At 43.4% G+C, this 24677-nt stretch overlaps 1 protein-coding gene across 2 annotated transcripts in view; it reads left to right on the top strand.

The window, feature by feature from the left end:
- ADCY3 (adenylate cyclase 3) overlaps positions 1–17849 on the top strand; it is a 335432-nt gene extending 317583 nt beyond the window's left edge. For both annotated transcript variants that reach the window (XM_085613086.1, XM_085613087.1), the window contains exons 18-20: positions 5176–5302; positions 13466–13590; positions 16959–17849. In XM_085613086.1, the coding sequence (XP_085469212.1) occupies positions 5176–5302; positions 13466–13590; positions 16959–17141 (435 nt within the window). In that variant the 3' untranslated portion in view covers positions 17142–17849. The remainder of the gene's footprint in view (positions 1–5175; positions 5303–13465; positions 13591–16958) is intronic.
- Positions 17850–24677: the final 6828 nt, after the last annotated feature.

Raw genomic sequence — 24677 nt, 5'->3', positions numbered from 1 at the left:
GAGAAATGTCCAAATGACTCAATTCCCATTGGGCAGGAACCAGGTTCTGACTTGAAGTCATGGTGCAAGGGCGGTCCTTAATGTCTGTATAGGAGCCTCGGCTGGATGATCTGCACAATCAGAGGGTATCTAGACAGGCAAGCTAGTTTTATGTACAATAATTGGTGGGGCCATGTCGGGCTATAAGTATGAGGTAAAATGACCGTCTTGCCTCACACTGGACCCTAGGGATAAGGGGAAATTGTGTAAAGACAGGCAAGACAATTCTACCATGTGATCAAGGAGGCTTTGTACATCAGGCCTGTTTGCCAGTAACTGCTACCAAAGGACCGGCATTTCTTGTTTTGAAGAGTGACGAATGGATCTAGTGTGGGATGGTCCTATTGTCTGAATCTATGTGAAGGTCCAACTCGTGGCACTCCAACAAAGCAGGGGAGAGGAGTTGGCCTAACGGCTAGGGCGCTTGACCTCGGACCTGGGGAACTGGGTTCGAGCCTCGGTAATGACGCTGAACATCCTGGGATTCTGGCAAATCACTTAATCTCCCCGTGCCTAGCAAAAAATGAATGTGTGTCCTCATGTAACGTAACTGGTGCTATGTAAAGCGCTCTGATACCTGATTGGATTCGGGTCAAGTTCGCGCTATATAAAACTCTGCAAAAAATAAAATAAAAAAAGCATGGCTGAGGGTATCCATCTGCTCACTCTTAATCCATTATAGATGTTCCACTGAGATGTCTATGCTGCTCTGTACAGTCCAGTCTCCTAGCAGTTGTGTCTTCTACGAAAGGGTGATTGACATTGTGCCCTCTTGTGTTGCAGTGTAATAGAGGGAGGTCATGTTTTTGTTTCTGATCAGATCTTTGTCAGTTGCAGTAGGAATGCTTGAAGACTCAGACATGAATTGTAACTCCAAGACGTTGATGTGAAAGGATTTATTTTCTTTCATCCATACATCTCTTGTAGAAAGGTCCTGCGTGAGAGCCCCTCAACCATCCACAGATGTAGCTGCCAAGATGAGTCTGGATTGTGTAGGTTGAAAGACAAACCCAGATTTTAGATTTTCTCTAAATCTTCAGCAGAGTTTGAAGCACTAATGTTATCCAATGATTCTGCTGCTTGCTGCCACTCCTGATCTAACTCCATCTGAAATGGTGCCATTCACAGGTAAAAGAATGCTACTAAGGAAGACATTAGACCCAGTAGGGATTTGTACGCTTGGACCTCTACTGTGCTGTGTTTGGAAAAACTTGTGATCATTAACAGTAGTTTTAAGATGTGTCTGCTGACGGTAATGCCTTGGTGAACAATGTCCAAGATTGCTCCCAGGACTAGGAACATGGGTGAACTTGTTGAGCTTTAAAGCTATCCAGCAGAACAGGATGATGCCAGCATCCAAGGAACAATGGGCTTCTCCTTCATCTGCCATTGGTCTAGATATCTTCCTCTTCTTCTTGGTCATTGTCCTGTTGTTTGTCCTCGTCTATGAGCTGGGTAGTAGGAGGTACTGGTAAAGGCACTACACATGCTAGTGGTGGAAGCTGCATAGGCAACAGCAAGGGAGATGTAGGTTGGTGAGGAGGAGGCAACATTGGCATTGGTGCCTGTGAGGGAACTGCAGAATAGTGTTGCAACTGAGGAACCACCTTCTCAAAGGTCGCCACTATTCTGTAAAGTATTGACGAAGTTCAGAGGTCTTGCATCATGGTTGGGTCCCATTGGCTGTGCCTGGGTTTTTAGGGGTTTTCATAGCTCATTGCTGGCACTCAGGAAGGCAGTGTGCTGATGGGGCCTCCTACTACTCGCTTAACAAAAGTCTTTCTGAAATCTTCAATTGAGGGGGGTCCTTCAATTTCTTTTCTTGTGAGTTTTTAATCCACTTTCCCAAATTAAAGGGGAATCTCAAACAAAGGCGGAATGCTGATGCCCTGGGGTGGGGTTGTCGACTTGATTTTCAACGAGTTTGTGGACTGCATCATTGAAGATTTGGCTGGGTTGTGTGCTGACCCAGGAGCTGTTGCCATCTATTGGGTCATTGAAGGAGCAGTCATTGTCAACAGGGTTCATAGACCTCAATGGGTCAGACATCATGGAGAGGTTCGTCATCCTTGCTGACGGAGTCATAGACTGGACCCTCCATGGGGGAGGCAAGTTACTGATGACAATAAGGGCCATCACCAGTAGTGCCACAGGTGACGATGAGTTGGTTATCGGCGAGGCTGCAGTATATGGAGATTTTTTCATCAAATGTAACATATTTTTCACGGTCTAATGTAGGTCTCCCATCAACAAGGGATGAGGGGGGAATAATGGCAGAGCATCAGGAGTGCTGGATGTTTGCACCAATTTCCGCATGGAGTGCACTGGAGCAATTTGTAGACACCCTATCAGAGGAAAATCTTTTTTTTTTTTTTTTTTTAGAGCGATATACAGATGCTTTTTAGAGAACTTCAGTTCAGCAATATCTGAAAGACTTTTTTTTCGTGTCACCTTTGAGTGCTGGATGAACGCTATACATGGAATCATCTTCTGGCAAGGGGACACCCACCTGTAGAAGGGGACTCCATATATATTTCCTGAGGAAAAAGTGTTACCCTAAATTTGTAATCTTTTACGGTCTTTGGTCTTTGAAGGAAAAGTCTAGCAGATATCTCAGTAATAGGATCTATGCTTGCAAACAGTACAGCCACTGCAAATGAGGGTCATCAACGCAGATCTTTTGATAACCACAAAAAAGAACATATCTTGAAGAAGGATCTTGTCCAGCATGGTGACACTCCATGAAACTCCAGAAACAGTTTCCATTTGTGTGTAGTTGAAGCTGGGGCTGTCTGTCAGTAAGGGTAGATTAGAAAATGTAGGAATTCCCGTGAAAAGTTGCCCCTAGAAACTTAAGAGTTGAGCTCTTTCCTGGGACTCCCTCTCCACGTGCTATAGAGATGTGAATTCCGATGGTCTCCTGGAGACCTGGAGTGCTCATCACATTCACCTCAAAGGCTGAATGAGGTGGCCGGGCTACTAAACAGACGTTGTTGCGTCTATTGTCATTTTACTGTGGTTTTAATAGTACTTGGGACTGCCAAGCTGATGACGGAAATGATTCAAGCATGTCAATCGATGAAAAATCCGGTGCTGAACAAAATGGCAATTAAAAACAGCATAGTTACTGGCCATTAATGTACAGGCTGTATAAGGCATTAAAGCCACACAGGAGACGTTTTCGTAAATTTATTCTGATTTCCTGATATTTTGTAGAATAAAATGTTATTAAATCAGGAAGCATGAAAGTGTTTCTATAAATTATATAAAATGTTTAGGAATTGGATACAATTGACAGTGCTAGTATGTAAACAATGATACTGCACCCCATAGGCTAACACGCATGTACATAGAACACTACGTCACTGCTCGAGGGTGATGGTAATGTGCAGTCCATTTTTGTGGGACTACATTATTATTGGGTTTTTTAAAACAGTTTTTTTAGATGATTGTTAATAAGTCATGCAGGTATTTTATTAATTGACGATCCGCTGGTTGTTTTTCCGGGGTGCAGCTGATAAGGCACTGCACTGTGCTTTGAACTCTATCCAAGCAGTTAAGACCCTGAGAACTCTTCTGGTGGCGGCCAAGCTCAACCGTGCAGTACCTGGAAACAGCGAGCGGCTCCTCGTTGATTGAAGGGTGGAGGAGGATTTTGTCTAGTGTGACAGACATTAGTATATTAAATAATTTAATATGTGGCTGAAGAGGGAGAACATGGTGTAATTTGGCTTCTAGATGTGCGTTCATTCTCACTGAACTAATATTGCAAGGCTATTATCTGTTGGGAAATATGGCCACAGTTCTATTGTTATAATAGGCCCTTCTCTGCTAATGCACCAGATGTTTTGCAAAAAGATCAAAATTGAAGGAGAGAGGGCTTAGCGTTGGGACGTAGAATTGATATTGTTACAGCGTTTGGAGAAAACCTGAAAAGCTCTTGGCATAGAAGCCGCATCAGAGTAAATCTCATGGGTGAGGAGAAGACTTGTTTAGTGAAGTTTATATTCTACCATTAGTAATTTAAATAAATATTCAAAATAATTGCTGGTATCAAGCCCTCCCATTTCTTCAGAAGTCTCCCACTTGTCCTTTCTCAGTTGGATTTAGACTTTCATTTACTAATGTTTTGAGGCAGGTAGGAGTTCATTGCACTCTGGGCGCAGAGGTGAATAGATATAGATGTTCTGGGTGGCCACCTTAGGGCGATATGGTGCCGTGCTGGCCTGCCAATGTTCACCTTCTTGCTGGGGTGAGTAAGTTACTACTGGGATTTAAAGAAGCATGCTTCAGTGCCCCGCGTGGAGCTACATGGCTCCCCTAGTGATAAACAGAGTTGGTCCATGTGCCCCACGAGCTCACTTTTTGAAGGCCGTGGCATATTCAGTGAGTTTATTCAAAGCAGATGATTCACTCAATACATTTTTCACTTCTATTTTGCCTGGTTTATGTAACGAGAAAGGTCATATTTAACAAAGAATTTAATCGTGTTACAAACATGGCTGAGTGGTTCTTGGATGTGTATCACCAAAACGCCTTTAAGTGCAAATAACACAGACTACTAGGGAAAGTTTCCATTCAGCTTTTACACCATCGAATCCAGATGCATTGACCAATCTTCCATGTGTACTGCTAGCTTCCTCTTCCATTCTAAATGATGTGATTTTTTTCTGCCACCATTCTTTATCTAAATATGGAAATTGTTTATTTTTTTGGTAGTAGGAATTTGCTGTATGTCTCCATCTAATGTCCTTTTTTGCTTGAATTTTGTAGGGGCCTCTATTAAGAAAGAAGCATGGTTCCAAAAATTAATTTTAAAAAGTCCCTCACCAAATTTAAGAATTGCGAGTTTTGAAGCTGCTTTCAGCCATTTCCAACAGAGGTCCAGTGGTCCAGTGGTTATTAAACCTCGACACCTGTGCAGCATCAACTGTAGGTTCTTCTACAGGTGTTACCCGAAGCTGCCTTTTTTTAAGCCTATATCCGATTTATTTATTGGGAAAGAGGACTTAACTGCATAAATACAGTTCTGTTTTAGACCAATTAATGACAAGATTCGCTTTGCCCTGAGTGAAGCACAAGCAGCCCATGCTTCCAGAACTTGATAACAGCAGAATCTGTTGCTTTTTCTTTCAGAAAGAAGAAGTTTCCGATAAAGAGCGCTGGCAGCACTTAGCGGATCTCGCCGACTTCGCCTTGTCTATGAAAGTGACCTTAATGAACATCAATTACCAGTCATTCAACAACTTCATGCTCAGAATAGGTAAGGTATACAAAAAAGTGATGGGTGGAATGCTTGAATTAATCTCAACCCTGGTAATAACTCAAGCCACATCATAGTCCATGCACACCATACCACCTCAGTTTGGATCCAACAGTTGTAAATCATTCTCGACCGTGCTCCAATGGGAACAGCCCAGCCCGAACTGCCAAGCCAGGACCTCCCTGGACTGAAACACAATCAACTTAGGACCTCTTTCACCTGCCTAAGGGCTCATTAGCCAGTTAGAGCTAAGTTCCAGTGACACAGTGTGCATGGAACCAACGTCTGGGCATACCTGTCCCACTTAGCGCAACATAGTGAAGTAAACACAAAGTGATGAGTGGAATGCTTGAATTAATCTCAGTCCCTAGTAATAACTCGGGCCGCATCCCAGTCCATTGTTATTTCGCCCACCATGCCACCTCAGATTGGATCCAACCATATGTAGATCAGCCTTGACCCTGCTCCAATGGGAACAGTCCAGCTCAAACAGCCCTGCCAGGTCCTCCCTGAGCCCGAACAGGCAAGAGCACCTTCAGTGGCCTTGTGAGAGAAGCTCTGATGGTTGGCCACTCACCAATGTAGTGAAAAGGCTTGGTCTAGCACTAGATGCCCTGCAGGGGATCCGCAAAGGTCATACTGTGCTCACAAGGAGAAGATAATAGCAGCACAAATTATAACACCCCTAATTGGTAACTGATTGCAGTATAATCAAAACTTTCCTTACAGTAGGTAGATAATAGCTGGTCATGTTAATTTTGCATTTATTCTGGGCAGGCGATTGGCACGCAAGGAATAGTTTAGCCACAATGGGTTTGATGACCGAAGTAAAGGTAAACCTGTACTTTGCTAAGTGAATTAAGTCATACTGCACGTCACAATAGGTAGATGTTTGGAGCACAAGAAATACTACAATTGCGATTGGAATATAAGTGATACTAGACACACAATCACTAAAGATTACACTGCAGTGACAATGGATAGAAAATTGGAGTTCAAGTAATACTGTGCTTACAATTGATAGATGCCTGGAGTGTAAGGAACACTGCACTTAGGATGTATTGATAATGGTAGCACACTTTACACCGCACTAACAATGGGTAGATGATTGGCCGACCTCTCATTAAGAACTTCTCCAGCATGTCTTCAATAAGTACAAGCAGGATGCTTGTTTAGAAAGGTATGAATTTTGTACGTTTAGTAAGTAAAGTCATGCTATGTAAATTCAGCTTTTAAATGCAGTTATTTTAACTGAGCTAGATTTTATTTTTTAGACCCATCAGCTTTAGAGAGAAGCCTGGTGCTGGGCGTTTATTCCCAAACTGAGCAGTTTAGTAAATCCATGGTGTTCCTGTTCACCCGTTGTGTGGACTTCCTGATTCTGCGTTGAACCCAAGGTCAGGTTTTGCGAGTTTGTTCCATCCATTTGTCTGATACTTGGTGGTGAAAGAAAAAGCCTGATATTAGCCACTTCCTGCATTGAATTGATAATCATGTGTTCGAGGCATGTGAGGTGTAGATCACATGCTGTGCATAACTTGCCATCTAGTGTTCGGTCCAGATGTTTGCACTTGTTTTTCTTCGAAGTAGTCTTTGCACTCACGAGGTAGGTGACTCCTCCTTTCGATGATAGTGCGCAGGGGCATCAACTCCATTGTTGGATTGTTTTTTTCCGCCATCGGGTTCGGACGTCTATCACTGCGCTCCAGTTCGACACTGTTCCTTCAGGTTCCCTCGATGCGCAAGATACTCACCCTCGACGGTATTGTTTTCGACCGCGTTTTCCCTTCTATCGCGTATCGTATTTACTTGCAAAAGGCAAACTTCCGATCAGAAAACTCGTGGAAGGCCGTCAGGCCTACCCGCGTCAGGCAGACCTGCAGTCGATGAAACAAACTCCCTTTAAATTCTGCCCTCGGTATCACGCGGAATACTCGCGCACCAACTCACACAAAGTGTGTACCCTGTGTTTGTCCCCTGAACACAGAGAACAGGACTGCGACGCGTGCCAGGCTTTCTGCTCCAAGAAAACACTTCACGGCTGTCTGGCTCGACGCGGCGACATGCAGAGCCAGCACACAAGCTCCATTCCGGATATCTTCGGCCCACAATCGGACGAAGAGGCCGGCGAGGTCATGGGAACCGAGGAAAAGCAGGAGCCGATCGGGATCCCAGAGCTCGACTCCGAACTAGAGGACGACCTCCCACATGGACAACGTACCAAGAGTACAGCTCCCCCATCGTCCAAAGAGCCAACTCCACAAGAGAAGAAGGCTCCAGTCCAACCCGCGCCTTCGGGCTCCGGTCGGCACCGAGCTCGTGCGTCTGACGCCCCGCCCTCTGGCTCAGCACCAAAGCCAACCAAAAAGCCTTCTGGCCCTAAAAAGACTCCCTCCAAATCAAGTTCGGAGCTAAGAACTTGGGGGTCGAAACACCAGTCCGGCGGCAACCCCACCCATTCGGCACTGAAACACAGGTCAGATCCGAAAACATCAACATCCAAGACTTCGGCACCAAAACGTTCGGCGCCGAAACAGTCCAATCTGCCAAAATCACCAAAAAGACACAGTTTCGATGCTCCGATCGACAAACCGGATCCAAAACAAAAAGTGCTGTATATTCATCCTCAAACTGGACATATCACCACTAAAGTGACTTGAAAAAGGAGTGATACAGAGGAAGAATACCACATTCCTTTAAAGAAGAGAATGGTTGGAACTAACCCTTCCCTGCCTCCTCTCCCTCTTTCTGCACCTCAGTTTCAGCCTATTTTACCTGAACATTCACCACTGCATACACCTGACAACCAGGATGATGGGGATGACAGTGGGAATGGGAATGATAATCAACCAATGCAAGACCCATGGGATGAGTACAATACCAATTTGCCCACGGGCAATGATCCTGATTTATATCCTAACAAGCCCTCTCCACCAGATGACAGTGTAGGCTACATTGAGTTACGGGGTAGAGCTGCCAACTACCATGGGGTGCAGCTACATAAGGAATCATTAGAAGAGGATTTCTTCTTTGAAACCCTCAGAACCACACAGAGGTCATCACATACACTACCTATGCTCAAAGGGATGATCAGGCATGTAGATGACATTTTTAACGACCCGGTCAGAGCTCATATTCTTACCCCTAGACTAGACAAAAAATACAAGCCAGCACAGTCGGACCCAGTATATATTAAAGGTCAGTTGCCACTAGGCTCCCTGGTGGTGTCCAATGAAAGGAAAAGGGCCAACTCCCAGACAACAGGAGATGCTCCACCCCCGGATAAGGAATCCAAACTTATTGATGCTTCCGGGAAAAGGGTAGCCTCTCAGGCGCCCAATTTCTGGCGTTTCTTCAACACTCAGGCATTGCTAGCACAATATGACCGTGTGCACTGGGACGAGATGGAGCAATTAGTACAATATTTGCCCCAGGAACATAGATCTAAGGCACAATACCTGGTGCATAAAGGGCAACTTATTTCCAATAACGCTATAAGATGTTCCCTAGAAGCTGAAGACACTGCTGCTAGAGCGATAAACACCAGTGTCCTCTTGAGAAGACATGCTTGGCTTCGCATATAAGGGATCAAACCAGAGGTGTAAACCTCCATTTAAAACACTCCCTTGATAAAGAGCATCTTTTTGGCCAGATGGTTGATTCTTCACTGCAGAAAATGAAGAAGGACACTGAAGTGGCCAAATCCATCGGAGCCCCTCAGTCAGCAAAAAGCCGTGGTTTCTTTTGGTGCTCCTTTTACCGTGGAGGCTCAAAAAATACCTCCTCGGAAACCACCACCTATAAAGGCAATAACCAACCCTCTCCATCTAGGGGTTACTTCAGAGGGGGTTACACAGGTAACAACAGCAAAGGCAACGGCAGGGGTTCAAAAACACGCACCTCCCCCTCCAATACAAAGCAGTGAATTGCCTCCACTCCCCACCCCACCCCCCGACCACCTAACATCTGTCGGGGGAAGACTGTCAGATTTCCTACCAATCTGGCAGTCAATAATAACAGACAAATAGGAACTACAAATTATCCATTCTGGTTACTGCCTGGAGTTCATCAATACTCCTCCAAACATTCCACCAAAGTCACACAGACATTCACCAGATCACCTACACCTCCTCAAATTCACACAAACTTCCACCAGATGACCTATACCTCCTCAAACAAGAGGTTCAGGCTCTACTTTTAAAAGGAGCTATAGATCCCGTACCACTACAACATCACGGGTCGGGCGTATACACTTTTTACTTCCTAATACCCCAAAAAGATGGTTCTCTGAGACCAATATTAGATCTCAGAGAACTCAATCTTTACATTCAGTCAGATCATTTCCACATGGTAACACTTCAACAAGTACTTCCTCTGCTGAAGAAAGGCAACTTTCTGTCTACTCTAGATTTAAAAGACGCCTATTTTCATATTCCAATCCACCCCGCTCATTGCAATTTCCTCAGGTTTGTAGTAGCTGGTCTACACTTCCAGTTCAAGATACTCCAATTTGAAGTTACCACAGCCCTCCCAGAGTCTTCACAAAGTGTCTGGCGGTAGTAGCTTCTCACCTAAGAAGCCAAAGCATCCATGTCTTCCCATACTTGGACGGCTGGCACTACCAGCAATGTCTTCAGCACACTTTCAGAACGATTCAGTTACTACATCAACTAAGGTTCACAATCAATGTGACAAAATCACATCTCGAACCAGCCAATACTCACGACTACCTTGGAGCCAAGATAGATACTAAATAGGCTCTTGCCTTCCCCAGCGCAGCCAGAATTCGAAATATTCAGACTTTCATTCTCCAGTTTCAACCCAATCATTGCATTCCAATTCGGGTTTGTATGCAACTGCTGGGAATGATGGCATCTTGCATCATAATCGTCCCCCATGCCAGGCTGCAGATGCGTTCACTTCAAGAATGTTTAGCCAGTCAGTGGAACCAGTCACAGGGTCTATTGACCGATCTAGTGTTGGTAAGCGGCCGTACTCATCGCTCTGCTGTGATGGAACACAAAATTTGTCAAAAGGACGGCCGTTCATAGACCCCGTTCCACAGATAGTACTGACAGCGGATGCGTCCCTCACTGGCTAGGGAGCTCACCTACAACATCACACAGTGCAAAGCCTTTGGAGTCAACAGCAGAAGTTGCTCCACATCAATCATCTAGAGCTGCTTGCAATCTTTCTAGCCCTCAAAGCGTTTCAGACTCACCTAGAGGGCAAAGCTGTATTAGTTCGACAGACAACATGACAGCTATGTATTACATACAAAAACAGGGAGGGGACATTCTCTCCAACTGTCCTACTTAGCCCAAGACATCTGGAGGTGGGCCATTCACCTCAAACTTTATCTCCTAGCGGAACACCTCCCAGGAGTGAACAAGGAGATTGCAGATCTCATCAGCAGGCAGAGGCAGCAAATACACAAATAGGAATTCCACCCTCAGGTTCTCCTCCCATACTTTCAAAGTTGGGGAGTCCCTCACATAGATCTGTTCGCCACATACCAAAATACAAATGCTGAAGTTTCGCCTCCAGGTAGCCACACCCGCAATCCAAGGGCAATGCACTATGGATGAACTGGTCAGGGATATTTGCCTATGCTTTTCCGCCTCTCCCACTCATTCCATTAGTGGTTCACAAGCTCAGGCAAACGTCTCTCACACTAATCCTAGTAGCTCCCATATGGGCACGTCAACCTTGGTTCCAACCCTGTTGGAGCTATCTCTGGCTCTGCATCAAAAGCTACATTTAACCTCCAGTCTCCTCACACAGAGCTATGGAGAAATCAGACACCCAGATCCCAAACAGCTGAACCTCGCGATCTGGCTCCTGAAATCTTAGAGTTTGGTTACTTAAACCTTCCATCAGAATGTATGAGTATCATTAAGGAAGCTAGAAGACCTACTACAAGTGCCTGCTACACAGCCAAGTAGAAGAGATTTGTTATTTACTGTGGTAACAATCATATCAACCCTCTTGATGCTTCCATACAGAACATCACATGCAATTTGTTACACTTGCAACAATCAGCGTTGCCCTGTACCTCTATCAGGTTACACCTAGCGGCAATTGCTGCATATCTCCAAAATAGACAGCATTTGTCATTGTTTAGAGTACCTGTGATCAAAGCTTTCATGGAAGGACTAAAAAGAGTTATGCCACCAAAACTTCCACCAGCTCAACTGTGGAATCTTACTATAGTCCTTACAAGGTTGATGGGCCCACCTTTTAAGCCCATGTACAAATGCGAACTTCAGTTCCTCTCTTAAAAAACAGCCTTCCTCATTGCAATCACATCATTAAGGAGAGTGGGTTAATTACAGGCATTAACCATACAAGAACCATTTTTCCAACTACACAAAGACAAAGTGGTTCTTCGTACTAATCCTAAATTTTTACCTAAGGTTGTATCTGCATTTCACACAAATCAGTCGGTAGAATTACCCGTGTTCTTTCCTCAACCTGATTCAGTTGCAGAAAGAGCTCTACACACCTTAGATGTTAGAAGAGCACTTTTGTACTACACTGAAAGGACAAAATCTTTTCGTAAAACGAAACAACTCTTTGTTGCTTTTGCGCCACCACTCAAAGGTAATCCTATCTCAAAATCAGATATTGCAAGGTGGATTGTTAAGTGCATTCAATCCTGCTATGCGAAAGCAAAGAGAACTCTAACTGTACCCCCCTAGGGCACATTCCACTCATAAGTTAGGGGCCACTATGGCTTTTTTAGGAAACATTCCTATTGTTGACATTTGCAAAGCTGCAACATGGTCTACACTGCACATATTTACTAAACATTATTGTGTAGATGTGTCAGCAAGACAACAAGCCAATGAGGGTCAAGCAGTACTTAAGACACTATTTTAGACAGCTCCAACAGCTACAGGTTAGCCTTCGCTTTGGGAGGATACTGCTATGTAATCTATGCACAGCATGTGATCTACAGCTCACATGCCTCGAACGGATAATGTTACTTACCCAGTAAGCATCTGTTCTTGGCAAGTAGAGTCACATGCGCCCACCCACCTCCCCAGATACTTGTAGCTGCTGCAGCTTTCTATTTAATTTACATACATACGCATGGACATCTCTATTCTTTACTACTACTCCATTCTCACCCTCTACGGCAAACAAGCTAACAATGGAGTCGATGCCCGTGCTCACTATCGTCGAAAGGAGGAGTCGCCTACCTCGTGACTGGAAAGAATCCTTCAAAGATAAACACGTGCAAACATCCGGACAAAACACTAGATGGCGAGCTATGCACAGCATGTGGCTCTACATGTCAAGAACAGATGCTTACTGGGTAAGTAACATTATCCTTTCCATAGGTGCAGGAGAGGCAGCTCTGAAGTAACTGAGGCAAGCAGGGGTGTAGGCATTGTGGATACCAATGGTAGGCCATGTGGCACTCTTTTGTCATCATTAGATGCCTCTAAATTCAATTCCGTGTTCATTTTAGAAGTATGTGTCCTTGAGCAGGATAGCTTCAGACACTGTTAGGGTAAAAATGCCGTAAGTGCAGAGAACGGTTACTGAGTGCAGAGTAGAAGTTACATGTAGAGAAGTTGTCTGTGCAATAAGCGTGATATGGCTGTTCCAGACAGGATACAAAAGGAGAGGTGAGACAGGCCTGGCGTTAGAGGTAAAGTGGCACAAGCAGGTGACGAACAGGGAAAGGGAAGACACAAATAAAGCTTATCGAGGGCAGGACAGTGAGTCAAGAGAACACAGGCATGGGAAACAGTGAGGGACGACAAAAGAGGGATGGCAAGAAGTACAGTAGGGTTCGCCATTGGTGCTTATGGGTCCTCTGAGCCTAAGGAGACACAGCTGTTACATGCACCGCCATGGAATGAATAGTGTGGGATGCACGCCTGTATGGGTATGGCATGTGTTCCACCACTGCTAGACCAAAGAGATGGAAAATGCTGTAGCTTGAAAAGTGCTTTGGTAAAATTTTATACCCTCTGCTGCTTAGTAATTAAATTTTTAGAGCCTCCGATGATGACAAAGCATACAACTAGCAGCACAGCAGCTTGCATGAGGTCTTGGGAAACCTACTGCTCGGTTTACAGGAGACACAAAACTATTAATATTGTTAAAATTAGAACACACTGTTAAACTCCTCTCCACTTTCACTTCTAGGTTTGAACAAAGGGCCAGTTTTGGCTGGCGTTATTGGCGCCCGCAAGCCGCATTATGACATTTGGGGCAACTCGGTGAATGTGGCAAGCAGAATGGAATCAACAGGAGTCATGGGAAATATACAGGTAAGTCATATCCATTTCACATCTGGCTTTCGGAGACAGTTTTTTTGCAACAAAGCATGTGCAAAATGTTTCCATGAAATAGGTTCTCATAGCACATCCTTCTGCTGTGACACATTTGTTTTATACATCTGGAGAATTAAGTCTTCATGATTCTTACAACCTCTCAGGAGAAATCTTTGTTCATGTTTTTAAACTGCTGGTTAAGATACTGGAGTCAAACTAGTTTAAACCCAAAAATCTGTTTAAACCAAAAAAATAGTACCTGTAGTAAAGCAAACAACCAATGAATAAGGTTCAGCTTAATAGACGCACCTCTGGTGTTAATTCTTTCTTCCTTGCAAGCAACCCATAGTGCCAACGCAATGCCCCAGTCTCTGGTCTGAATATTTCTGCACATTGCCCATAAATGTCTTCTGAGTGCCTGTTTTGTGTTATCCATTCTCAACGTAGCTGTCCCAATGCCCAGATGGGTGCCGGGCAGGGCTGAAGATTACGGCCATTCTGTCCAGATTGCTTCAGGACTATTGATTGCTGAGATATGCACTATCGGAAAGGCTACATAACAGTGAATCACGACCATGCTTGTGAACTGAGCAAGTGAGAATGCCGTTCATCACTCCAATTCAGATTTTAATAATGTACTATAGCTTCATACCCAGCTGCCTACGGCTGTACTGGTTGTTAAAGGCCCTCCCTCTCCGGGTTAGACTTGGACTTAGAACTAGGGAGAGGACCTTTACCGACTGTTCTATCCTGAGGCAAAACATTGCAGCCACTGAGGGTAGAATGTTCTAAACTGAACAGGGGGAACCAGAAGGGCAAACATTGGATTGTTGGAGCAGAGCGCTTGGACTAGTCATTATTGGATTTTGGTAATCCATTGTTTACAGTGGTGCTCCAACATTCGACTCAAGGAATCAGATGCTCATTTTCCAGACTAAAGAAAACACGCCCTAAACTAAAACTTACTAGGACCATGCCGTAAAGTGGTAGCCTTCTTAATTTAACTTGGGAAGACTTCTCTCATCAATTACCTGAAACTCTCCAACAAACAGACGGTTGATAGAGATACACTCTGGACTCCATAATTAACAGCAGAATGTTGGAAAGGTACCCAAATCTTATCATATTTGTGAACTGTCTGTGACTTTATAGGAGGTTGGGTACTGTCAACCCACTCTATAGTAAACTTAACGTTTTCCAGATAACCACAATGAATATGCATAAGGTGAATTTACATATAATTAAACTCAATGAGCTTTATTTGCGTGTATGTCGTTCATACTGAAAATTGGACTGCATTTTCCTATTTGGAGGTCAACCTGCTCAGTCCTTCTGTAAGGGGTATCTCTTAAATTGTTACTTGTTCGCTCTTATCCTTCACCCGTAGCTCAATATTCCCTTTAGACTTGGCTTTCCAATTCCTGAACATCAGCTTCCTGGCACCAACTACACTTCAGAATAAACAATTCTTCATAAAGTGAGGACTTTTTTAAAGTGCTTGTTGTCTATTGCCGCCACTAGTACCCGAGAGTCAGAACGTGGAAATCACAGCTCCAGAGCAGGTGTTGTAAATTGCCTTTTGCCAGCTGATAGTTTCAACAAAGTTATGTTGTTTAAAGCCTGCCTTTAACATTACGCTTGTGACTGAATACACCGGTAAAAATATATTTTGCACATAACACTATTAGGTTGAAATCTGACATCAAATGTTTTCATTATATGCTCAAAGTAGGCCTTTCTTCTTAAAATAATAGTTCCTCTTTCTGTGTCTCTGACTTTGACCACTTGGGGTTTATTTAAGTCCCAAAGGCATTTGACTGAAGGTTCCTTAACTAATGAATTCCAAATTTAATTCCTTCTTATTTCTCCTTATCTCTGGATTTCTCCAGATTCACCTGTTAAGAGTTGCTTGCCAGTTAATACTGTGTTGAAGTCTTATCTTATACCAGGTTTCCTTTGTAGGGCATACTTTTTTGGTGTTGTTGATGGCAATAGTCATCAGCTGAGTTGTCACATGAAAGATCTCTCAGTTAACATCCAGCGTTCTATTTCCTCTGTTATAAAACCAGGCAAGAATACCAATAGAAAATATCTATACGCGCCACTGATCCATCATGGTTACTAATATTGGTTTTATTCATAATATCTGTACCAAGTTAAGATTGCACTGTTGTCGTGCTGTTTACGTTATCTTTTTCTTTCCCAAGTAAAGGAAGGGTTGGCTTTATCACAGTTTAATATACCTTTTCCCAATCTTCAGGGATGAGATCAATACATATATATTCACTTTGACCATGTCATAATTTGTACAAACTTTACGTAAAGATAAATGCAGCTTCCAACGCCTTTCCATCAGTGTTTGCAACTGATCAAGACCATGGTTAATATTGTCTCGTTTTACTTTTGTTCACTGATTTGGTATACGATTGCAGGTCTGTAACACAGACTAACTACATAAGGATGTTATGTTTCATATCTTTAGGATTGATACCACATATTTATTTTGCCCTGTGGATTCAGCCAAGGTTTTCAGTGAAATATCAAATTAAAGTACGCAGGGCATACACCCTGCCTCATCAACCTCTCCTTAATGATAGGTGACACCAAACCATCTCTAGTGGCCCTTCTGCTTATGTGCCTGTGTTGTGTGTCACAATATCATGCTTGAAATAGCACCCAAAATATTGCATCCACAACGTGGCCTACCACTATATCGACAAGGTACGTTTTACAAGAAAGTATAGATTTACTTTTGCTCTATATCTACTTACCTTGATATTTCAGTGGTAGTACATTTTGTGGATTCAATATTTTGACTGGTCAATTTTTCAATCACATCCTTGTGATACAACATCATTGTCTGGCATTTTGACATTATAGTATTGGGAGAAGTAAGGGGAAAAACGACCCAAAGTAAGTTCAGGTTTTTAACTTTTATTCTGGACTGATTTCCAAATTGTGTACTTGTGAGCCCGCCTGACAATTGTTGAAGTGATTGAGAGATCCAGGGAAAGGAGCGGACAAGGCCCTCCCACTCAGAGCAGACTTAGTACAATAGGACCATTCCCATGGCATTCCACTAGAGTTCATGAAAGGAGTGAAACACTCAGTAGTATTGACATTTGCAAATCTCTCTCATATTTTATCAAATTCCCTGGCAGGAAATTATATTTTATCTAATTTAGCTTTTTTATTAATTTTAGATCTTTTGTTAGATTCACTTGCCAGTTGAGGTGCTATTCTTCTCTTAGCTTTATACATATTAGCCTATCCGGAAGGCTCTCATTACTTGTATTGTCAAGTCTACCTTAAATATTTTCTATAGATTCTACGTAGTTGACTGTTCTCTTTTCCTTCTTTGCCAGGTCGTGGAGGATACCCGTGATATCCTGAAGGAGTATGGTTTCCGCTTCGTGCGTCGAGGACCCATCTATGTCAAGGGAAAGGGAGAACTTCTTACCTTCTTCATGAAAGGGCGGGACAAGCAAGGCTCGTTCATTAACGGTTCCTCCGTGACACTGCCACATCAGGTTGTGGACAATTCTTGAGGCGCGGAACCCACCAAACGCAGTGAAGAACACACAAATAGACTGCCTACAACAAAAGGCAGTCTACACATAAGATTGAAGCACCAAAACTCTAGGAACGGAAAACGGAAGGAGTTAGTAACATGAACTGCAAAGTAACCTAACATGATGCTACTTCACGCACTGGAAGTTCCGTGTAAACGTTTCTGCTTGACCTTATCTGCTTATGCAGCTTCAGATTCCCGAGGAAATAGGGGACGAGGGACTGCCGCGCCAGCCCCCTGAAAGTTTGTGTGTGAGCATTTAGCAACATTGTTCTCATGCATAACAGCACAAGCACCCTAAAATGGACCAAGAGAGCTGACGCAAGCATCCATGTCGCACTGGGTGCATTAGATCTCGCAAGACCTCAATAGTTTGATGTATTTATTATTCAGGTTAGTCCTAACATAAAGAGGGCGAGATTCTCGACTCAGCCCCATCCCCCCTTTAAGGTTGTTAGCACTGCAGATCAGTTCTTGTGTAGTGCTTGCTTCTACAAATCAAAAAGCTCAGGCTGAGGAAAAACATAAAGGCATGAGGTGACGTATGTGCTTGGATGGGTAGTATTCTAACAGGGACTCCGGCTTTCTGTTAGTTCATACAAAAATGCATTTTATCATGACCCTTAGATATGAAAATCAGAGAGCGTGCAATATATTTCCTTTTATTTGGATAAAAAGTCTTTCGAAAAAATATAAATATATATATATATATAAAATATAAAAACAAATCTTCTACAATTATATTTTTAATTGTGTTTGTTTATGCAAGTAGTATTGATCTTTCAAATACTGCTTTGCAAACTGCTCTCCACAGCTGTTACCTTTGCTATTGCTTTAAAGAATTTACAGGTATTGATAAAGAATAAGACTGTTTTATTAAAGCCTTCATCCACTATTATGACTTTTTTTATTTTATTTTTTACAAAAAAGTTTCTAATTAGGTTTGACTTGATACAGATGGTTAGCTTATTATTCTTGCTTCAAAGTGAGTGTTAATGCTATGTACACATTTGTATGATAGAGTACCTTGTTTGGGTTTTGCTAAGGACATTCTTCATGTCTCAAAGTGATACTGTTGCTTGTAATATTTAACTAGAAGATTGAATAAGGAAGTGTCCTTATAGATTTGAAGTATTAGCTACAGGTATTCCACATGTGCACAACAGGTAATATCTTCGGCTATTGATTTTTAATCTGGGCAACCGTCCTAGTCCAGATCCATTCACTACTTCCCAAAAAAGAGCTGAAATCCCTAAAACCAGCAAAGGGTAATCAATCCGGCCCTAAGGAGTTCCCACTCGTACCCCTTCCCACTCAACCACCTCTCCCTCCAGCAGCTCTACCACTTCCCTGACTTTCCCAATTATCCCATTAAGCTTCAATACAGAACCTTCTCCCATTGTGCTACCACCACCCTTGATGATGTACCTACGCTCCCCACTACCGACTGCAGTACTCCATCATATTGCACACTCCTGCTTTGTAACTAGCTTCACTTTATATACACGCTGCACAAACATGTGTACTGCATTGTTTCCACCAAGTTCATGCATTACTTTCAATTCCAAAAGTGTAGCTGGTTATAACCAGAGTTGCGCCGAAGATGGACTTTAATAATGGAAGGAGCTGATGTAACACTGCGGTTGCTACTCGAATTGACTTATTTTGTGCTCTTACATCCATCTGCATTGGTGCGTATCCTAGGGCTCTGGCCTAGGTCTACAAAGATTGGCATTCACACCCACAGGTGTCTGGACTGAGCTCAGTGCCCCATCACTTGAGAAGGCAAGTTCAGGTTATTGTAGCCCCTCACAACCCCCCTGAGCATACCTGCTGTGTGGTATCCGTGCTATCTGGGTTAGTAACAGTCCCATAAAGGGGTCAGGGACACAGTGGTATTTCAAGCCCAATTTTGGTCTTTAGAATAGCACATGCAAGCATTGTACTAAGAAAAGACACTAGATCTATTTAAAAGTGTTCATTTCAACAGTCTCATCTTGTTTAGTACATGAATAAGAACCACACAGAATATAATTAAAACAGCATGCAGCGAGAATGATATGAACTGTTTGAGCACGATCAGAATGTTTCTCGCAGCCGAACACCCTAGAGACTATTCTATGTGCTACACTATGAGAGCAAGGAGTAGAGTTTCGTAGGAGTCAGCGCACTGAATACCTGTTCACAGCAGATCTGTTGTGGGTTTCAGCCTTTAGCAGGAAGAGTGTGTTCCCTTCAAAGGAAAGCACATCCGCTGGGCTCAGCTCCTCGCCTCACTGTGTCGGCTCTCCGCTCACAAATGGAGCTTCAGTAGGCCGGCGCGACCTCTCGTGATAACCTGGTGTGAAGGCCTCTCTCCTTCAGTGGTCAATTCATGGGGTCTGTATAGGGCTGACTTCCAATGTTTACCCTACATTTGGGGTCTTTCCATTAATCAGACACTTAACTGGTATGAGCAAGCATGAGGAAAATACGTCAACTTGGATTACATGTTTATTTGACACATCCACTGTCAGACCTTCAAATGCAGATATCACGGATCTTGTAGCAGGCTGTGTCGCCTTAAGTGTTACCAAAATACTTGTTTTGATGGATTGACGCTTTCACAAGATCTGTGGAAGGAAATTACAACCTGCATGAGGGCCAAAAGCAGAAAGGCTAACTTAACATGCTCAAAATGGAGTGTCTCTTTGGGAGTTTACAGCAGCCTTACATTACCATTTTATGGGCACTCACAGAAAAGCAATTGAAATAAAAGGTTTTTAAAATGTGTACAACAGGCACCTGAGAACATATTTTCATCTATGGTTCTTCTCTGGAACTGGCATCCATATCTTAATGTTTGTGAAAGGAGTATAAAGCAGACTGTGTGTCTCCTAAGCAGGATTCCATTAAGTCACAGGGATTCTTGTAGTGCAAATGAGAAATCGACTTTTACATGTTGTAGCAGTTACAGATGCAAGACATTATCCAGTGAGTAATGGAAACTGGTTGCAGTCAGTTTGCAACTAAGAATTTGTTTTAATTCTAAGGGCCTGATTCTGATGCGGTTAGGAAACCTTCCCGATCTCATCGGTTTGGAAATAGTTCCCGACCGACTCGGATCGGGAGAGTCCGACCGACCGAGTATGATGCATCCGGATGCTCCAAATACGATTGGGTTGGACTCCCATTAACTTCTATGGAAGCCTATGTTCCTAACCGCATCGTAATCTGGCCCTCGGTCAGGAAGACACATTCCCGATCCGATTTGGAAGGAGCAAATGCTGTTAGGAGGCCTTCCTAACTGCATCGTAATCGGTCCCTAGGTGGGAATGCTTTCCTAACCGGATCGGAATCGGGCCCTAAATTGTAAAATGTGTCATAAGCCTGGATGGAGAGTGGCGATTAACTGCGGACAGCAAGAAAGGCACCGAAGACCAGCACTATGAAACCTACAAAGGTACACAGAGCACACCGGCTCTAAAACCACCAGGAGGCTCAACAGGAGAATCCAACCTTGATTAACTTGTTTAATAAAGTTATATTCATCTACACAGCCAGCAGGTACAAATCACATCAAGCTGCAGCTGTAGATGGCAAGGTTGACCATTGGGCTTTGCAAGCATTCAAGCAGAATGAGAGAGGAAAAGCAAGACAGAGGTGTGGGTGTGTGTGTGCGCTTGTCTGTCATTCCACCAAAATTAGATTTGTATTTGCTGCTAAAGGTATCAACTTGAAAGTCTACCTTGTTGTGTTGTGAAAGACTGACCATAAAAGGGGAAACAACCTTTACAACCTTTACAACCCAGTCATTACATCGCACTACCTTTACAACGCAGTCATTACAACACAACATCCTTTACATCGCATGCCATTACAACGCAGCCATTACATCACGTTACTACAACGCATGTCACTACAACGCATGCCATTACAACGCAATATAAGGTAAGTAATGGGGAATAGTAATTTTTACCCCTACACTATCTAACACTTACCCTACTGTTGCACTCACTGGAGTTGGAATAGTAATTTTTACCCCTACACTATCCAACACTTACGCTACTGTTGCACTCACTAGAGTGGGAATAGTAATTTTTACCCCTACACTATCCAACACTTACCCTACTGTTGCCCTAAAAGTAATATGCGTTGTAATGGAATGCGTTGTGATGGCATGCGATATAAAATCAAGCGTTGTAATGGATGTTGCGATGTAAAAACTGCATTGTAAAGGCATGCGTTGTAAATGTTTGCGTTGTAACGTCGTAAATTCACATGAAAGATAGCACAGCCAAGAGAATGCTCATCACATTCTTATGTACTGAGAACTAAACTAACCTTAGACTTTGGTATTGTACAGCAACATGACAATTATGTTTAGCTGCGTAAATCCCTCTGAAGTTAAGAGTTAACTTATCCAAACTAGTTCCTAGGGAACCAGGCTTTTCCGCTCTGAAATTGAAGGGAAGGGTCAATGTTGTGAGGAGCTAAGTATAAATGTGTTTATTTTGTAATTTCATTGCTGTGGGCCCATGTTTGCTTTCTGGAACCTAAAGTAGGGAGGCTGTACATCTGAATCATCTTGCTTTGAAAAATCTGGAAAAAGTATTTGAGCACTAAGAATGTCTGCTCTAGAAAGCTGCTGTGCAGAGATCTATTCACCTAAGACTACAAACCACATCATAGTAGATGGTTTGGGTATCGAGGAGATCACAGTTCCCTCAGTAGGTTTGGAATTGAACTCTTAGGCTGGAGCACAGAGGGGTGGAGGTCCACTGGAGCTGCAAGCCTTGAATGCTTTATTTTAGACCTTAATAGGAGCGATGCTGCACCTTTTATCAGCATCCTTAGGAGCGACTTCCTGAGGCAAAACCACAATAAACCCGAAGATCCTTCAGGATAGTCTTTGTATCAGCTTGAAAATAGGAGACAGACATATGCTGCCCAACAATTACAAGGCTGAGGCGTTGTTGATTCTCCAAAAATGTACATGCATGCGTGAGTATCTTTAGATACACAATGCAAATCTAGTCTACTTGTAACCAAATTAATTTGGGAATAAAATATTATGTTGTGTATATTTATCACTTTTTCGTGCAATACAACACAGCAAGCCACCTTTCTGCGCAGTGTGAGAGGGCGTGAATGCGCCATATTTAATATTATATGACGTATTCCTGCTATCTGCCTGTGCTGGCGCACAAACTGCCGCCGAGCGCTGACGTAGGCAGGATTGTTTTTGTGCAGGAAGTGGTATCTACCTGCACAAAAACAATACTCGGAAGCACTTTCCTCTTTCTACGTGTGCTGCAGATTGTAGCACAAATAGAAAGAAGAACAACGAGGAGAAATAAGATTTCTCCTCATTATGCCTCCCCTGGGGAGGTGTAGCTTTTTGACGCATTCCCAGGTCTACAGCTGATGGTAAAGCTGGGAGTGCACCAAAATACATGGGTGGATACGGGGAACCGCCCACACTCCACCCATGTAACGCCTCCCTGGGGCAGAGTAACGCAAGGCAGCGACTTGTGTTACTCCACATTTACAAAGCCACGCAGGGTCACGTGAGGTGGCCTAGCATGGCTTGATAATATCATTCTAGATTTTGCATCTGTCTTGCGTGGTGAGATAGTGGCACAAACCAGTGATAAATATGGGCCTATGTCTTTTTCATTATTGCAAGGTGGCAAGAGCAGGAACCCTGACCTTTATACTCTTCTGCAATAGGTTACTTGGGTTTGAGACACAGGTGTCCCCCAGCACTAAACCTTGATTTTGATTTCCTTACCTTCAGTATTTTATGACTTCATTGTAAGGATTCATCTAGTTTTTGTGGTTCTTTGTGATCACCCTTAATAAGCTGCTGACATCTTATAGCATGAGCCGCATTCACACCGTGGATTTTCTAAACTCCCCATGATCATTGACCACGGGGACATATTTTGATTTCCTGTTTTCAAGCATAGGTGCAGATTTCTCCGCCTTGGGCTTGTGCTTTAAATCTATGTTGAGCATTACTGTAATACCTGTTTTCCCTAATTTTGTGGTTTGTACATCTACAGATTTTAACTACTTTGAGGTGAGCTTTTTATCATCACTTTTATCTGATGGATATGTTTGTAGCCTTTTACATTGTGTGGTAGTTTTATGTTTTGGGTTTGAGGCCTACTATTATTAAGTACTGTCCTTGATGTGACAGAAATAAGCCTGGAACAGGTAGACTAATACACTCTGGATACTTCTGGAAATTCTTACCTCACACTGCCGTTGCCACAGTAATGGCAGATTTTGCGCTAATTAACATTTACAGCCCTGAGAGACTGAGAAACCTTAGTGTTTCCAGTTTTTTGACCAGGCAGTGGTTAGTTGCTCCATCCCTTTTGAGGAGGATCCAATATAATGGAAGCTCTGCATTCTTCTTGCAATGGGTCGACCTTTTGAGTCTCTAGAAAATGCGCCTCTTTTGAGCTACCTTTCATGAAGAACGAGGTCTACCATGTAATAGGGGACTTACCCCCTTCATCCAGACCCTTCATCCCAGAACACTTTAAGCTATGGCCTCAGAGGAGAGTTATGGTTTGCTGCTTGAGCACTGAGGCAAGTCCCTTGGGTATTGGAGAACGGGTTGACGCTGAACCAATCAGGATGAAGGCTGCAGGCTTTGAGAGTCTGGTTAATATTGGGGCCACATTGGGTAGAGGGCACATCTGTTCATTCACTTCAGTCTGAGTTTGACGAGGCACAATCCAGACTCACCAGAACAGGAGACGTGGGGAGGCCTAAAAAACACTGGAAGCTCATTTTGATGATTTGAAGGACAAATTAGGGTCCTGAGGGGTGCAAGGCTGACGGAAAACCGAAATTAGATTTATGAGGCTATGCAAGGGCAACTTGCGTGGCTCTGCAGGGCTTAATAAATCTGGACTAACGCAAGGCAGAACAGATCCCTGCGTTGCGGTTCTCTACCCAAGGAAGATGTTCCATGGGTGGAGTGTGGGTGTTCCCAAGCATCCACCCATGGATTTTGGTACATTCCCATATTTACCATTAGTGGTACAACTGCAAATGCGTGAAAATGCTACGCCTTCCCAAAGAGGCCTTACAAGAAGAAATATCTATATTTCTCCTCTTTATTTTCTCGTTCTACATGTGCTGCATTCTGCAACACACACAGAAAGTGGGAAATGCCTCCGAGACTGTTTTTGTGCAGGAGTGCCTGCACTAGGGCTAGGCAGACAAAAGTATGCCAGCCCTAGGAAAGGACAAGAATGTGTTGTGTAATGTTACATGCGGCGCATTCCTGCCTTTTCACGCAGCGCAGCAGGGTGGCTTGCTGTGTTGCACTGCGTGAAAAAATTATAAATATGGTCCAAACTAGATCTTTACAGTAAACCTTGGCCACTTTCAAATAAAGTCTCTTGCCACTAGATGATCATCCCGCATCCCTTCGTTTTTTCTTCGCGCAGTGGCAGCGCATATAATCCAGGAAGCAGGTTACGAGGTGCACAGCAATAAAGCGGCTGCATCT

This window comes from Triturus cristatus, chromosome 6, assembly GCF_964204655.1.
Source record: "Triturus cristatus chromosome 6, aTriCri1.1, whole genome shotgun sequence".
Taxonomy (NCBI): Eukaryota; Metazoa; Chordata; class Amphibia; order Caudata; family Salamandridae; genus Triturus; species Triturus cristatus.
Note: the sequence above shows the minus strand (reverse complement) of the source record. Positions and strands in the feature narration are given on the sequence as shown.